Source organism: Hyperolius riggenbachi, chromosome 2 (assembly GCF_040937935.1).
Source record: "Hyperolius riggenbachi isolate aHypRig1 chromosome 2, aHypRig1.pri, whole genome shotgun sequence".
Taxonomy (NCBI): Eukaryota; Metazoa; Chordata; class Amphibia; order Anura; family Hyperoliidae; genus Hyperolius; species Hyperolius riggenbachi.
In genome coordinates, this window is record NC_090647.1 from 152,928,948 (window position 1) to 152,947,107 (window position 18,160).

Sequence of the window (18,160 nt, forward strand, 5' to 3'; positions counted from 1 at the left end):
CAGATGTATTTCGTTAACATTTGTTGAATTTTGTTTTTCACATTAAATTAAGCAAATGTGTTCTGTATTTGAAAAAAAAAAGTTACCATACACATAAACACACACAATTACGAGTGTAATATTAGTCTTAGAGTTGTGTTAACTCTGACTGCTGGAGAAATAGCAGACCTTCTGTGTGCAAGCTGAACAGATAGTAAGCTGTACAATCAAGAAATAGCAATGTCATGCTTACAGAATGAACTGGCTATCACATTATTATGCAGGATGGCTGCTTCCAGTACTAACTGCTGTGAACTTCACATTTCACAGAAACTACACATCTTTGGCTCAAAGGCCGATAAAAGAACTATATACTGTAGTTAATAGGAATTTTGGAAACTTTTTGGAGGTTTTTAACCTTTTCCTATCCGGTCCGGCAGTGGATGATCCCCCCCAGCTTCTAATGTTGGACACAGTCTGGAAAGGAGCATAATGGATGCCACTAGGGGTGCTATTATCAGATATTATCTGAGTCGGTGTCAGCCCGCCCCTTCAGATCAAAGTGTTGGTCTAAGTCTGACACATTGATCACTGCCAGTCCCACGCTGCACCACATGCAAATTCTAAGCAGCTTTGGATACTTCTTTAGTACATCTGTTATGCAGCATGTCTGCTTTGCATCTTTTGGTAGGTAGCAGAATAATCCTGTCTCATTTCATAGTCTTACATGTCAACTATAGTTCATATACTACGTAGTTGGTTTTACCAGGTTTCTCTTATTTATTCACCATTGCTTCTGCGTTGTGTTTTTATAAATGACATACTAAAAAATATATTTAATTCTTCAGGTAAATGCCCTCCCCCACCACCCCTTCCATCTTCCTGCCCATCTGTTATCCTCACAACTGGCTTATCAGGTAAGCATCACTTATTAGATGAGTAGGAATGCTATGATGTGTGTCAGGTCCATGGAGTCACATTATTTCACTGGTTTGTTTTGTGCTACTTGTCTGATTTCAGCAATCAGAATCAAGAAACCAATAAAAACAAAGTTCCGCTTGCCTGTGTTTAACTGGACGGCTCTGAAACCCAACCAGATTAGTGGCACAGTGTTCAGTGACTTGGACGATGAGAGGATCTTACAGGTATGCAAAACAAAATATAGTCCTAATTAATATGGAAAACGCACTGTCACCCATTCTGCTATGCATATAATATATCGCTGAATAATTGCTGTTATATATTATGCATACATTACTTCCACTGCCTTATTAGATAGTGTTTCAAGGCAGGGCAGATTCTAGGCTAAATTTCTCCCAGGGCGAGGTTGTATAGGTGCCCCCAAAATAGATAGCCAGTTGTAGATTCCCCCATTATAGGTAGCCTGTTGTAGGTTCCCCTTAGTATTGGTAGCCAGGTATAGATAGTCAGGCATAAGTGCTACCAGTATAGGTAGCCAGGTATAGGTGCCTCCAGTATAAGTAGCCAGGTATAGGTGCCCCCAGTATAGGTAGCCAGGTATAGGTGCCTCCAGTATAAGTAGCCAGGTATAGGTGCCTCCAGTATAAGTAGCCAGGTATAGGTGCCTCCAGTATAAGTAGCCAGGTATAGGTGCCCTCAGTATAAGTAGCCAGGTATAGGTGCCCTCAGTATAAGTAGCCAGGTATAGGTGCCCCAGTATAGGTAGCTAGGTATAGGTGCCCCCAGTATAGGTAGCCAGGTATAGGTGCCCCCAGTATAAGTAGCCAGGTATAGGTGCCTCCAGTATAAGTAGCCAGGTATAGGTGCCTCCAGTATAAGTAGCCAGGTATAGGTGCCCTCAGTATAAGTAGCCAGGTATAGGTGCCCTCAGTATAAGTAGCCAGGTATAGGTGCCCCAGTATAGGTAGCTAGGTATAGGTGCCCCCAGTATAGGTAGCCAGGTATAGGTGCCCCCAGTATAAGTAGCCAGGTATAGGTGCCTCCAGTATAAGTAGCCAGGTATAGGTGCCTCCAGTATAAGTAGCCAGGTATAGGTGCCCTCAGTATAAGTAGCCAGGTATAGGTGCCCTCAGTATAAGTAGCCAGGTATAGGTGCCCCAGTATAGGTAGCTAGGTATAGGTGCCCCCAGTATAGGTAGCCAGGTATAGGTGCCCCCAGTATAAGTAGCCAGGTATAGGTGCCTCCAGTATAAGTAGCCAGGTATAGGTGCCTCCAGTATAAGTAGCCAGGTATAGGTGCCCTCAGTATAAGTAGCCAGGTATAGGTGCCCTCAGTATAAGTAGCCAGGTATAGGTGCCCCAGTATAGGTAGCTAGGTATAGGTGCCCCCAGTATAGGTAGCCAGGTATAGGTGCCCCCAGTATAAGTAGCCAGGTATAGGTGCCCCCAGTATAGGTAGCCAGGTATAGGTGCCTCCAGTATAAGTAGCCAGGTATAGGTGCCCTCAGTATAAGTATCCAGGTATAGGTGCCCTCAGTATAAGTAGCCAGGTATAGGTGCCCTCAGTATAAGTAGCCAGGTATAGGTGCCCTCAGTATAAGTAGCCAGGTATAGGTGCCCTCAGTATAAGTAGCCAGGTATAGGTGCCCTCAGTATAAGTAGCCAGGTATAGGTGCCCCCAGTATAGGTAGCCAGGTATAGGTGCCCCCAGTATAGGTAGCCAGGTATAGGTGCCTCCAGTATAAGTAGCCAGGTATAGGTGCTCCTAGTGTAGGTAGCCAGGTTTAGGTGCCCCCAGTATAGGTAGCCAGGTGTAGGTGCCCCTCTCCCTCCCAATCCCCCACACATTATAGACATCCATAGCCCCCAATGCAGAGTGCAGCGAAGCAATTAACTCACCCTCCTGGTCGGGACAAGGCACACACGATACTTCTGTCTTCCCCTTCAGTGTTTTGTGGTCTCCATAGCTGCAGGACATTGACTAGGAGGCCGAAGATGGAAGTATCACGTGTTCCTCGCCCCGGCCAGGAAGGTGAGTTAATCGCTCCACTGCACTCTGCATCCTCCTCTCCTCCCTCTGCGCCTGCTGCTCCTCATTTCTGAACTGCGCCCCGAGCAGTGACCTGCCTTGCCCGCCCCAATAAACTGGCCTGGTTTCATGTGCATTGAACAAGACACACAAACATGCACACTCTCACGCTTGTGCAGCTGCACACATTTCATATTTTCTGTAAACGGTGAAAACTCTAGTAATGTCTAGGAAGAGAAAAGGTTCAGTGCAAGTAAATGAGCATTTAAGTGCTGAGCAGCATTGTGCACAGCATAGGGATTTCAGTGCTTAGGGAGCTGCGTTGGCACAATAGGGGGTTTAAATGCTTGAGAGGCTATGTAAACAATGAACTGGTAATCATTATTGTATTGATGTACTAACAGTACCTTCCAGAATGGTTTGAAGATGGATAGTATATAAAAAACAAAGTGCGTACACATACAAAAGCAATACAGATATAATAGACTGCAATTAATGTTTTATAGATAATGCAGCATAGATACAGAGAGATCAAGATACAAAAGGAGTGCAAGCCATTCTCTTACAAACTTCTTGTCTACAGACTCAAGTGCTTGGGTGACTGTGATTGATGGCGAACGAGTGAAGTGTTTGAATGCTTTGTGGAAGAAGTATGGGTGAAGTGTTTGGATAAATACATGGTCAGAGGCTGCCTATGTGGGCATAGTAGGGGTAATGCAAGAATATAGGAAGGAGTGTGAAGGGTGGTACTTTACACATGAGGAAGTAATTGGGTGATGTAATTAATTGGGTAATATAGGGAGAGATGCTGTCTGCATGCAGCATAGTAAGAGATGGTTTTTATGTTGGTGAGTTTCTATAGAAGGATTGGGGACATTGTGCCTTCTATGGGTATTGGTGAACTGTGTGAGATGTTTGCAGTGGGTGACACACATGGGGGAGCAGACATCAGGATAAGGTGTTGTGTAGTCACTACCAACACCACAACATACTCTCATATAAGCTTAGTTTTCTCAAAGCTTTGCCATCTCTTTGCTTAATGCTTGGTAAGGTATGCTTGGTAAAATTGGTATGAAACTCAGCATTTCTACTTTGCTTTAAAATATTTTTTTACAGCATACAACCTACTAGCAGAAGAAAAAAATGGAAGCAGAAAAGCATTCAGCGAATGGCCGTGTTCCTACTTGAGCTGATTTTTTTTTCTTTTTTTTTTTTTGGTCCGTTCTCTGCTCATTGCAAAACTGACAGCGAACTGCTCCTATTTTATTTATTGGAGCTGTTCCCACTTGTCAGTCTGCAATGGATCCATATGAGGCATTAAACACAGCACTTTCTTCTTCTCTGGAAAGCTTAGATCCAATAAGTTGAGGAAGTGATTACATTATCTTGCTTGTTTTCTTATCAGCCACACTAGTAAACATTCCTGGCAGTGTATACAAGCAAAAAATGTACTCAAAAGACAAATTCTCACTATATACTTATATATAGTGAGAATATATATTTGTAAATGGATAATACTTGTGCACAAAAGCAAATATGATGACTGTATGGGTAATGAAAAGTAGTAAAACATGTTTTAACTGAATGTTATGTCAGATTTTAATCCTGTTTTCAGGATAATAGCTGGTAAGCTATTGTCACTCATTCAGCTGTTTCCTTAATATAGTAATTTAATTTTTATGTCTGCTGTAGGATTTGGACATGGATAAATTTGAAGAACTGTTTAAAACGAAAGCACAGGGAGCAGCTATTGATCTGACCTGCCCCAAGACCAAGTCTTCTCAGAAAAGTGCCAGCAAAGTGACTCTTCTAGAATCAAATCGAGCCAAGAACCTGGCAATCACTCTGAGAAAAGCTGCCCGGAGCACAGAGGAGATCTGTAAAGCCATTCAAGTGTACGTATCAAACCTCAACTAGGATCTTTCGCTTGTTCAAGCAGCTGCTGGATTGACAGCATAACTCAACATGACAGCCTATAGGAAACCAGACCTGCCTTGTGACATGAGATAGACCTGTGTATGCAAAATCCCAAGTCTACCTAGAACTAGGCTGTTCCTTTTTCTCTCACTGTGAGGATTAAGGTGGCCATACACCAGGCGACTTGGCAGACAACCATCCAATTTAATTATTATAATCGAATTAGATGAAAATCTGTGGTGCCAAGTGCATGCCTGACCAACAATGCGACCAATTTCGGGAAGAAAATTGGTCGCATTCTCGATCGCACATGCTGCAAGGTGTTTCTCGGTCGGGTGCCCGACAGTACGGCGTGCAATTTTCTGGCAATCGAGGAGCGCAACGAAACCCCCGAATGTAAATGTGCCCAAGTGTAAATGTATACAGTACCTCTCTGCGGCCTCTGCTTGTCCCCCGCTGGCATTCGGGATTCCATCTCTGCATACACTCCAGACCCAAGTAGACTTTGGGATTCCAGCAAAGTAGGACAATAGAATTGTTTATCTCATCAGTTTATTTTCAGCTCAGGTTTTCTTTATACATTGACATATAGTCTAGTATATATTCTGCTGTTTCATTATACATTGCTATTAAATAAGCCGGAAACTGTTGTTTTCAAAACCCAATTCTAAAAGAAGTGTTTTTATTCACATGCTTTTAATTTGTGTTTGATTAAATGTAGACACTCTGCCCCTTCTCTGCAGGTTTGATCTGAAGACGTTGCCGGTGGATTTTGTAGAGTGTTTAGTCCGTTTCCTACCAACAGAAGCAGAGGTGAAGTTGTTGAGGCAGTATGAGCGAGAAAGGAAGCCTCTTGAGGACCTCTCTGATGAGGACAGATTCATGATGCTCTTCAGTAAAGTGGAGCGTCTCTCTCAGAGGATGTCCATTATGACATTCATGGGCAACTTCAATGAGAACCTGCAACTTCTCACACCGGTATGAAGTCACTGCCTAGTACCAAACTATTATCTCACCACAGCAAGCATCTGATGACCGTTAGACCTTTGAAGAATTTCTATTGTCAAAGTTTGATTCGACAACTTCTATTGTCAAAGTTTGATTCGACAACTTATTTAAAAAAAAAAAAACATTACCTTTAGAGCCAGTTACTACAAACCCAATGAGATTTGTGCATCTATCATTAACATTTTGATGCATTCTTCTTGAGCACGTTGCTTCCAGCTGCTTCAGATTTGTAGGGTGTCTACTCCAGACTGCTTGTTTCCACAGATGTTTGATAGGATTCTAAAACCTTGTACATACGTACAAGGACCGTCGCATGGCGGGGATTGGGAACAAATCTCTCAGGGGATAGCGTGGGGCTGGGTGCAGTACAGGCTGAATAGTGTACTGGTTAAGGGCACTGCCTTTGACATGGGAGACCAGGGTTCGAGTCCTGGCTAGGGTCAGTAATGAGTTCAAGGCAAGACTCCCGAACACTGCAGGGTGTCCTCCTGAGTGCGTCCCAGTGGCTGCAGCTCTTGAGCGCTTTGAGTCCGACAGGAGAAAAGCACTATATAAATGTTTGGATTATTATTGTAAGTCACTAGCCTGCAGGCTAGCAATGCGTTTTTTTTTTGTTTTTGTTTTTTTTTATGGAGAGAGGAGGCGGGATGAGGCACAGGAATCATGTTGCTAAGATTGCCAGGTAGAGCGGCACAGACTGGATTGAAGCCTGGATTGCATTGCACCCAACAACAGTGGAAACCTGTGCTTATACAGGACTCTGAGCTGCTGAGTGCTTACACGGGACTCTGAGCTGCTGAGTGCTTACATGGGACTCTGAGCTGCTGAGTGCTTACACGGGACTCTGAGCTGCTGAGTGCTTACACGGGACTCTGAGCTGCTGAGTGCTTACAGGGGACTCTGAGCTGCTGAGTGCTTACACGGGACTCTGAGCTGCTGAGTGCTTACACGGGACTCTGAGCTGCTGAGTGCTTACACGGGACTCTGAGCTGCTGAGTGCTTACACGGGACTCTGAGCTGCTGAGTGCTTACACGGGACTCTGAGCTGCTGAGTGCTTACAGGGGACTCTGAGCTGCTGAGTGCTTACAGGGGACTCTGAGCTGCTGAGTGCTTACAGGGGACTCTGAGCTGCTGAGTGCTTACACTGGACTCTGAGCTGCTGAGTGCTTACACTGGACTCTGAGCTGCTGAGTGCTTACACGGGACTCTGAGCTGCTGCGTGCTTACACGGGACTCTGAGCTGCTGCGTGCTTACACGGGACTCTGAGCTGCTGCGTGCTTACACGGGACTCTGAGCTGCTGAGTGCTTACACGGGACTCTGAGCTGCTGAGTGCTTACACGGGACTCTGAGCTGCTGAGTGCTTACACTGGACTCTGAGCTGCTGAGTGCTTACACTGGACTCTGAGCTGCTGAGTGCTTACACGGGACTCTGAGCTGCTGCGTGCTTACACGGGACTCTGAGCTGATGAGTGCTTACACGGGACTCTGAGCTGATGAGTGCTTACACGGGACTCTGAGCTGCTGAGTGCTTACACGGGACTCGGAAACAGCGTGTAACTGGAGATATATGTGAGGAATTAAGCCTTAAAGGTAACCTTAAGCAGTATAGGGGGTGCTATTGTGGCTGGGAACGCGAAGAATCACTCGCGTTCCCAGCCTGTCAGAAGTCGCCGCCGGCGGGTCCAGGAGCATCGAATCGGGGCTGTGAGGGCACCGATCAGCTGCAGGGGGCTGAGGGAAGCCCCAGGTGAGTTAAACTCATTTTTTTCCCCTGACTTAAAGAGAGTCTGAAGCGAGAATAGATCTCGCTTCAGACCTCATAGCTAGCAGGGGCATGCGTGCCCCTGCTAAAACGCCGCTATAGCGCGGCTTAACGGGGGTCCCTGTCTCCCCAAACCCCCTCCGTGCAGCGGGGGAGCGCTTCCTGATTGGGGCAGGGCTAACCGCCGCAGCCCTGCCCCATGCGCGTCTGTCAGACGCGTATCTCCGCCTCTCCCCCGCCCCTCTCAGTCTTCCTTCACTGAGAGGGGCGGGGGAGAGGCGGCGATGCGCGTCTGATAGACGCGCTGGGAGGCAGGGCTGCAGCCGTTAGCCCTGCCTCCAGGAAGAAGATTACCAGCGACCATTTCACGACCAACTTTTGCGGGGGGTGGGTTGGGGGTGAAGGGACCCCCGTTAAGCCGCGGGATAGCGGCGTTTTAGCAGGGGCACACGTGCCCCTGCTATATATAAGACCTGAAGCGAGATTTAGTCTTTAAGGTTCACTTTAATTACAAAATGGTAAAGCCAATATTTTAAATGGATTTATTGCACTAAAAATAACACATATGATACTACAAGTCTTTATCTATTGCTAATTGTGGGAACGTTATTGTTGTTTTGCTATTTGAAGTAACCATTTAATATGTGACTGGACAATATGAAGTGACAAAGTAACTGACTGATACAATGTAACTTGTTCTTCCTAGCAACTTAATGCAGTGATTGCAGCTTCCGCTTCTGTCAAGTCTTCTCCGAAGCTGAAACAAATGCTGGAGGTGAGCGGGTCTCTGAGGAGATTTACCCTGCAGTCGGGGTCATCATTTCAGATGTAATTCTATCTGTTCTCTTTTCAGATCATTCTTGCTTTAGGAAACTACATGAACAGCAGCAAGAGAGGATCTGTCTATGGGTTCAAACTGCAGAGCTTGGACTTGGTAAGTTGGCAGCAGGAGCAGTTGAATAGGAATGAGGCCATTTCATTAAATATACAGCTATAACTGGAATATATTTTTCTTCTGCATTATAATTCATCATCTAATCCAGCTGCCAGACACAAAGTCAACAGACAGGAAGATGACGTTGCTAAACTACATTGCATTGATTGCCAAGGAGAAGTATCCGGATGTGGCCACTTTCTACAATGAGCTGCACTTTGTGGAGAAAGCAGCAGCAGGTGAGAAATGTAGAGTCGCATGTGCTACACCTCAACAGCCAATCAGAACTCCTCTTTCATTAGTATTGCAGACCACTGAAAAGTGGCTTTTTGATTTGGTTCATGCATATTAATTCTCTGTATACAGTAGTATTGCCCAAGAAAACACTTACTCTATTAAGTAGGTTCACTCTAGGGGCTTGATTCACAAAGCCGTGCTAACTGTTTAGCATGGGCGTGCTAAACAGTTAGCACGTGAAGTGGCGTTCACAGACTTTTGCGAGCGCAAAGTGCAGTGATTCGCGCAATCGCGGACTTTTGCTTGCGCAAATTGCCGCGATTCGCGGAAAACACGGGAATTTGTGCGCGCAAAAGTCCGCGACCGGCACTTCACGTGCTAACTGTTTAGCACGGCTTTGTGAATCAAGCCCTAGGTCTGGAAACTTATCCGTGGCTCAGTTTTTCATACCTGCTCAAAACCGGAGCCACGGATAGCAATGTTAAAAATAGCAGCTGTCTTTACCCAAGCAAAAAACGTATCTGTCTGCGTTTAGGGCCCTTTTTTCAAAACCTGAACGGAAGGACCGGATCTGCTGCATTTTCACAGATCCTGATACACGCAGGGGTAGTAAAGGGCAATAGGAAAACGGATCCCCCTCTACACAGGCCGTTTTGGACACAGAAACCAATCCGGTTTCTGTGTCCCAGCCCTGCCTGTGGGTGGGGAGGGGACCGCCATGCTGGAGGGGGTAGCAACCAGGACGGGGGGTTGCAGCGGACGGGTCTCCCCTTTTTCTCTCCCCCTCCAGCTAGTTTCTGCTGAAAATACTTTAAAAATCAATGTTATAAAGCAAGCGGTGAGCGGGGAACTTACTCACTTCCTTGCGCTCCACCCCTCGCCGCATCACTTCCTGTATACCGTCCAATGAAGTACAGAGGGCGGCACTACAGGAAGTGATGCGGCGGAACGCAAGGAAGTAAGCACCCCGCTCGCTGCTTTCTTTTTAACATTGATTTTTAAAGTACTTTAAGCAGAAACTAGCTGGAGGGGGAGCGGGGAAGGGGGGACCCAGGGGGGGATGTCCCGTCTCCCCACCGCTACCCCCCTTCCTGCCTGCTTGCCCCTCCAGCATGGCGGCCCCCACCCACCCACAGCCAGGGCTGGGGACGCTTGCACGGACTGGAAACGTCCCTGCAAAAAAGCATTTTCTCTCAAAACGGAGGGGAAAAAAAAAATGTTTACAAAAACGGATTCGTTTTAAACTGATCCGTTCTGCAGGGGACAAGTGTGAACCTACTCTAAGTTTAAATCTTAACCACTTTGCGTCCCTGGGGTTTTCCCCCTAAAAAACCAGAACAATTTTCTACATTTCACACTCCTCCCATTCATTTGCCAATATCTTAATCACTACTTATCATACATAAATGATCTATACCTTTGTTTTTTTTCCGCCACCAATCAGGCTTTCTTTGGGTAGTACTTTTTGCTAAGAATTATATTCTTTTCTATGCATTTTAAAGGGAACAAGGGGTAAAAAATGAAAAAAAGTCATTATTTCCCAGTTTTCAGCCATTATAGTTTGAAAATAAAAGTTGCTGCTGTAAGTTAAATCCACACATTTTATTTTTCCATTCGATCTGGTTTTTTCACCATTTAAAATTCAATCCTAGTACAATGCATGATTACAATAAATTATTTGGAAATAAAATGCATTTTTTTCAGTTTGTGTCCGATTTTTATTGTTGTTTTTTTCCTCGTTTATAATTCGATTCTCCCCCCAGTTAGGCAGATGTGCACCCACATATTCCTCCCTCCCCCATAGTTGGTCAGATGTGCCTCTGGATACCCCCCCCCCTCCCCCCAGGCAGGCCTTAGTACCCCTCCCCCCCAGCTAGCAAGATGTGGATATTTATCTATTCCCCCCCCCCCCCCCCCCCCCAAGCTGTCTGGTTGTGGTTGTGGCTATTCACCCCCCCCCCCCTCCATAGCCAGGTGTGTGGGCCCTTTTAACTCCCCCCCCCCCCCCCCCCCCCCCTGTTGATCCTGTGTTGCTTACCCGAACACTCCCCCCCCCCAGACCAGCGGGGTTTCTGTAATGCTCCCCATCCACCCCCGGCTGCGCAGGGAAGCTATGAAAAGTCTCACCTAATCTTGTTCCTGCGGCGGCGATCGGCTCCCCTCCATTCAGTACCGCTGACAGCCTCTATGTGCAGAATGGATCGGGTCCTGGCTTGATGACGTCATTAAGCCAGGACCCGATCCATTCTGCACATAGAGGCTGTCAGCGGTACTGAATGGAGGGGAGCCGATCGCCGCCGCAGGAACAAGATTAGGTGAGACTTTTCATAGCTTCCCTGCGCCGCCGATCTCTGCAAGGGAGGGGGGGTGGGGGGGGTTGTAATTACAGGGGATCGGGCTTGGGTGGGGGGATCGGACACCTGGGAGGGGATCCTTTATTAGTGTAGTTAGAGGGAGGGGGGTTGATGAGCCCAGGTGCGTGCTAGCACGCACGCTGTGCTCATTTAAAGGGGGCAACGTATAATCACAAGCCACTTGCAATGACGTGATTATACTGTAGCTGGGACAGGAACTGGTTAATATTTTACTCATGGTATTGAAAAAAAAAAATAATCCTGGAACTTATAATTTTTGCTTTGACTTGTATTGCTTGTTATGTGTCTGTAATGAGATAGACTCTTTACATTCTTACAAGTCTGTGTCTTGATATAGTGAAATCTGCCTTTTTCGTTTAGTGTTGTGAAGCTGACCTTCAACCCTTGTTTCCCAGATTGAATAAATGTTTTTCTTTAGGTCCTTTCACACGTTGGGCCTGGTCCAATTCAATTTTTCTCTGAAGTTTTTCCTAGATAAAATTTCACCACCTACTATCATAAAAATGCCTTTTAAAAGTGGACCTGAAGTTTTGCACAGGACTGAAGGAAAGCATAGCGAAATGTGTATTATATGTATTTAGAGAGTTTAGCCTTTCTAATCACTCCTCACCTGTTACTAATCACAAGTTGTAAATTGATCTCTCAGCTGTGTCAGCTGTCTGCCACAGCAGAGCAGCTAATTTGTAAACACAGGATATTAACAATATGTCTGCTGCCATAAAAGCAGGAAGTAGAAACCATGCAGATTTATTACAGGATGTGTATCAGCTGTAACAAATAAACGTTTTTCTTTAAAGTAGTTAGTATGTTGTTGCTTATCTTTTAGAGCAGAGAGGAAGGTCTGAGTTCAGGTCCACTTTAAAGAGAACCTGTACTGAGTAAAAATATTTAAAATAAACACATGAGGTAACTTCAAATGAACATTGCATAGTTACCTTGCCATCAGTTCCTCTCAGAAGCTCACCATTTTCTTCTTACAATAATCCCTTCCAGTTCTGACAATGTTTTGTCAGATCTGAAATACATCAGTTGCTGTCAGTAAAATATCAGTTGCTGTCAGTTATAGCTGAGAGGAAAACTGATGTACCAGGTAATGTCCATGTTTCCCTATGGCTCAAGTGGGCGATGTTACAGTTTAACTGTGTGCTGACCAGAAAGCTGTTATGGGTAATGGCCATTTTCAAAATGGAAGACGGAAAATCCCCTTGATCGCAGTGAACAAACAGGACGTGGGACAGGAGAAAGACACTGAGGAGTAGACTACATGGAAGGTAAGTATGACTTGTGTATGATTATTTTGACTTTTAATTTTCAGTTCAGGTTTTCTTTAAGCTGCCAGCAAGCAATAAAATAATTTTGACTGTACTTTTCCACCTATCTTTTGGTATGTCTTCAGTTGCTAAGTGCTGAAAATGTATTTTAAATAGAAGTTCAAATTATCTCCTAAGAGAAGAAGTGAATAAGATAGGCCCTTTGTCCGTTGTGTCGCAACTGACAAAACCATCACTTCACGACACACGGACATCACATTGATCGCATTGCGATGGGTTGAGCTGGGATAACGTAATGGATACAGTGCGTATACAGAATAATGTGTGTAGTTACATTGGCAATGAGGAATACATTCATGGTACTGTATGCCTCACTGTGTGGCTGTACTCGCCGTTCACGTGCAGTGCGGATTTTAGGAATCATTGCTGTGCGATTGAAGAATAATCACATTGCAACATTCTCCATGTAGTGTGAAAGGAGCCTTAGATTTCATACTCTACATGTTTTTCCGTCTTCTCAGTATGAATAAAAAGCCCACCTGCTTCTCTGTTTTCATATAATACAACCAAAATTATCTGACTGAAAATGCAATTGTTCACTAAAAATTTTACAGTTTTTTGGCAACTTAAAGGGAACCTTAACTGAACAGGGGGTATAGAGTTTTACTTACCTGGGGCTATTGCCAGCCCCCTGCAGCAGTCCTGTGCCCTCGGCGCCGCTCTGGAATCCTCTGGTCCCCGACTGTCACTTAGTTTTGTTTTTGACGACTCACCAGTCGCCGGCCGCCATGCGTATTATTGGACGCATTCACCAATGCAATTAGCGCTATTGCGGACCGCCACGCGTACAAAAATACACGTTGCCGCATTCCGCACGCGTAGATATGCGGCAACGCGTATTTTTGTACGCGTTGCGGTCCGCAATAGCGCTAATTGCATTGGTGAATGCGTCCAATAATACGCATGGCGGCCGGCGACTGGTGAGTCGTCAAAAACGAAACTAAGTGACAGTGGGGGACCAGAGGATTCCAGAGCGGCGCCGAGGGCACAGGACTGCTGCAGGGGGCTGGCAATAGCCCCAGGTAAGTAAAACTCTATACCCCCCGTTCAGTTAAGGTTCCCTTTAACCCTTTCAGCCCTTAGTGTATTTTCCGCTTATGGACCAGAGCAATTTTTACCTGTCAGCGCTCCTCCCATTCTTTTGCCAATAACTTAATCACTACTAACCACAACAAAATGATCTGTATCTTGTTTTTTTCACCACCAATTAGGCTTTCTTTGGGAGGTACATTCTGCTAATAATTATTTGATTCTAAATGCATTTTAATTGGAGTAAGAAAAAAAAATCATTATTTTTCAGTTTTTGTCCATTATAGTGTTAAAATAAAACATTCTACTGTGGATAAAAGCCACACATTTTATGTGCCCATTTGTCCCGGTTATTGCAACGTTTAAAAAAATTTCCCTAGTATAATGTATGGCGCCAATAAATGGAAATAAAGGTGCATTTTTTCAGTTTTGCGTTCATCACTACGGTAATTACAAGCCTGTATATTAAAAATGAACAGTAGTATACCCGCTTGACATAAATAACAAAAAAGTTCAGTCCCTAAGGTAACCATTTTTTTTTCCGTATACAACAAAAAAAGTTTGGGTAGTATGGGAGGGTGTGGGAGGGATAAAGGTAATTATAAAAGTCAGTGTTGGGATTTTTATTAAAGCGGACCTAAACTAAACATTTTTTTAAATTAAAAATATTTAGTTGCACCACTCTGACACATACAAAGATAAATAAACACTCCTTTAAGCCTATGAGCATTTCAGTGCATGCTTTTCACCCTTCTCTTTTCATAACTAGGATTACCCTGGGGGCAGCCATTAGCAATTCCTCCTTTGCCGGACACCACCTACTTCACCAGTTTGCCGGATTTTGGCCCGGGAATTTGAAAGGAAGGGAGGGGTTCCTGCAATAAATGTAAAATATTTTATATTTGTCATCATGCAGCTGAAAAAAGGCTGCTATTTATTATTATAATTTAGAAAATAGATTTTATTTCTGAAATCTTGTATTTTTAAAGTGGATTTTGGTGTAATTTACTTTTTGGCCACAAGATGTCCTCAGTCATTATTTCCGATTCACCGACTGAATCGGAAGTAATGTGTGGCAATGTAACAGGAAGATACAATGAATGCAGGCATCTCATAAGACGCCCGCCTTCATTGAATTGGAGACTTAAATTAATGAATGGAACTGCGTTCCTGTTCATTAATCTGTGGGCTAACGAATGGCAGCAAGCATGCGCGTGAACGAGCAGGCAGGAGTTGTGTATATCTACTCCCCTAGACCTAAGATGAAGTTGGCAGGGGCGTAGGGCGTCCCTGATTCAACAACTAGTTAAAGGACAACTGAAGTGAGAATAATTTAAAGGCTGCCATATTTATTTATTTACTTTTAAACAATACCAGTTGCCTGGCAGCCCTGCAGATCTATTTGGCTGCAGTAGTATATGAATCACACACCTGAAATAAGCATGCAGCTATTGTCAGATCTGACAATAATGTCAAACATCTGATCTGCTGCATGCTTGTTCGGAGTATATGGGTAAAAGTATTAGAGGCAGAGAATAGCCAGGCAACTGGTATTGCTTAAAAGGAAATAAATATGGCATCCTCCATATCCCTCTTGCTTCAGTTGTCCTTTAAGTTTAGATATTCTGGATTTGTGGATCATTTGCGAAAACCTATCCTGTGAGAATACTGTACTCAGGAGAAAAGTCTGATTCTCAAGCCTGCATGTTTTTGCTTTTTCCAGTGTCTATTGGATAATTGCTAACTAAAAATGTAATTCAGAGGGTGAGCTAAAATTTCCTGTGCTTTCGCCCAGTGTCTCTAGAGAATGTGCTGCTGGATGTAAGGGAGTTGGGTAGAGGAATGGACCTGATCCGCAAGGAGAGCAGTCACCATGACAACAGCGTTCTCAGAAACTTTGTGAGCACAAATGAAGGAAAACTGGATAAGATTCAGAAGGATTCAAAAACAGCAGAGGTTAGTAGACCAGGGAAGAAACGTGGAAGTCCTGTTGCATGTAAGTGATGGGTCTTCTGAGCCAGACACGCTGCCCAGGCCTGCTGTACACAGGCACACGAATGACGTGTCTTATGACAGCTTATTCATGGGAGTAGTAAAACCAGATGTCAGTTCAGTAATGTGCCAGAGCAGAGCTTCACTAAACCTCTGTCCTTTTCCTGTAATGGAAGCTAAGCTAGTTTTGATTGCCTGGGCACAGATGGGTGACAAGGTTATTTATAAGGGCTGTCGTACTCTTCACGCTCGTTAGGCCAGTGGTTTACCACCCTAGCCAGCAGTGTTTCCCAGCTCTTTGCTTATCGCCCAAAACGGCCCTGAATCAAATAAGAGCATCGCAGATCAGGGATGTAATCTATGCTCAGTACCACTTTTCTAGAACGCCAATTTGGTGGCTGTAGTTATCCAGAATACCTTAAAGCAGAGTTCCCCAACCCTTTCCTCAGGGCCCACCAACAGTACATGTTTTGCAGAAAACCACAAACATTCACAGGTGAGGTAATTAGTGTCTCAACAGAGCTGATTAACTACCTGTGTGGATTTCCACAAAACATGCACTGTTGGTGGGCCTTGCGGACAGGGTTGGGGAACACTGCCTTAAAGGGAACCCCAGGCGAGAGGGATATGAAGACTGCCAGATTTGTTTATTTTTAAACAATACCGGTTGCCTGGCCACCCTGCTGATCTATCTGGCTGCAACAGTGTCTGAATAACACCAGAAACAAGCATGCAGCTAATCTTGTCAGATTTGATAAAAAAGTCAGAAACTCTTGATATGCTCATGCTTGTTCAGGGTCTATGGCTAAAAGTATTAGAGGCAGAGGACAACCAGGATAACCAGGCAACTGGTATTGCTTAAAAGGGAAATACATATGGCAGCCTCCATATAACTTTCACCTCAGGTTCTCTTTAAAAATCCTTGTTCACCAAAACTTGTATCCCCCCTCCACCCTCTTGCCCAATCCAGCTCTTCAGTGCTGAGCCAACCCTACTCCTCCCTATCTGTAAGACCCCTGCTCCCATGCCTACTCTTGAAGGGAGAGTAAGCGATGTGTGTGTGTGCCACTGTACCACTGGAGACAATCAGGAGGCCTACCAAATATATACTGTGAACGTTAACCTTTTAATGCCCATTTCTACCAAAGAAAACTCCTCTGTGTGGGGACACGGGAGTTTTCTTTTGTGGAAATGGGCATTAAAAGGTTAAAGTTCACAGTATATATTTGGCAGGACTCCTGATTTCGTTTCCAGTGGTACAGCTGTAGCCAAACAGCACCTTCTGGTGGATATTACCACTTCTCTCATAGCTTGTGACAGAATAGCCATTTTTTTCTACTGTGTATTGTTTGCCTCTCAGTTGTTTTTTTCCTGTTTTATTTGAATGTTCTGTCTGGGTATTTTTAGCAATCCATCCCACTGTGATTCCTCCCCTCCCACCCTTCCCTTCACTGTGCCTGCAGGAAATCCAGACTTGTGAAGTTGTGTGAGCTCTCAGAAGGGAACAGTATCTCCAGATCTCTTTTTTTTTTTTCTCCTCTGCAGGAAGCATACGCAGCTGTGGTGCTTTACTTTGGAGAAAATCCAAAGACAACGCCGCCCTCAGTCTTCTTTCCAGTATTTGCTCGTTTCATCAAATCGTACAAGGTATCCGTGCTAACCCTGTGTCACATACTGACATTTAGCTGTAGTGCATGCCATAGTAGCACCTGTGGGGGTAATATGTGTCCTCTGAGCACAGAAGACAGCCTTTTTCCTGCCATTGTTTTAGCAGGAAGAGGTTCTTATTCAGGGTGTGGGCTGAACAATATACTGCTCGTCCAGTAAGTGAATACACTGATCACTGTGCACAGATTCACTCAGAATCTGCCTATGAGCCGGTTTCCATTAAACATACTTTTTCTGATGCATAAAAATTATGGATGGCGTATTGCAGATTTCTGCATCAGATTCTGAAAGCAGAAAAACTGACTCCAATGAATGTCTATGGGCCTGTTTCCATTGTATGAGAAACCATGCATGATGCAGAAATCTACAAATCGCGTTTAGTGCAAACAGGCCCCGTAGGCATTCACTGGAGTCAGTTTATCTGCATTCAGAATCCGCGTGTAGTGGAACCAGGCGCCAAATAGCCATAGCCAGAAATCTAGAAGCCGAAAAGGTGATGCAGAACAAGTGGAAATAAGCCCTTAGTGTGGCGGTTGTGTGCTTGGGTAACACATGCCTTAATATGGCACTGAAGGAGGTTGACTGCTGGTAAAGCTTTGCTGGAAATGGAATATGCAGACTGCAAATCCACATAATTACCTCTGCTATTGCACACTGATCACCGTTAAGTTAATGGTCATTATTTAGTAACTGCTAATCATCCATCAACTGTCTGTTAGACAGTCATTGAAATATATATTTTGTGTTTAACATTCTTCATCCACATGCCTCTTCATCCCCTCCCCCGTTGTCTTCACCTCCACTACCCTCTACATAGAAAGCTTGCCCTAGTGTTTCCTGTTTCTGCTTTACTGTTAACCATGAACCATGTAAGGAGTTTGTACTTATGTTGTGGGATGTTCTGCCATGATCCCCACTATTGTCTGTTTTGTACTTTGTACAGCACTATAGAAGATGTTGGCAATAGGTATAGTA

The 18,160-nt window shown here is 44.6% G+C and overlaps 1 protein-coding gene across 6 annotated transcripts in view; it reads left to right on the forward strand.

Moving 5' to 3' along the window:
• FMNL3 (formin like 3) overlaps nt 1-18,160 on the forward strand; it is a 170,891-nt gene that overhangs the window by 135,467 nt on the left and 17,264 nt on the right. For all 6 annotated transcript variants that reach the window (XR_011026124.1, XM_068267709.1, XM_068267710.1 and 3 more), the window contains 9 exons: nt 828-896; nt 1,000-1,124; nt 4,622-4,824; nt 5,590-5,824; nt 8,326-8,394; nt 8,473-8,553; nt 8,663-8,792; nt 15,321-15,481; nt 17,063-17,164. Coding sequence is in view for 5 of the 6 variants with exons in the window: in XM_068267709.1 (XP_068123810.1) it covers nt 828-896; nt 1,000-1,124; nt 4,622-4,824; nt 5,590-5,824; nt 8,326-8,394; nt 8,473-8,553; nt 8,663-8,792; nt 15,321-15,481; nt 17,063-17,164 (1,175 nt within the window). In the remaining variant the exon portion in view is untranslated. The remainder of the gene's footprint in view (nt 1-827; nt 897-999; nt 1,125-4,621; nt 4,825-5,589; nt 5,825-8,325; nt 8,395-8,472; nt 8,554-8,662; nt 8,793-15,320; nt 15,482-17,062; nt 17,165-18,160) is intronic.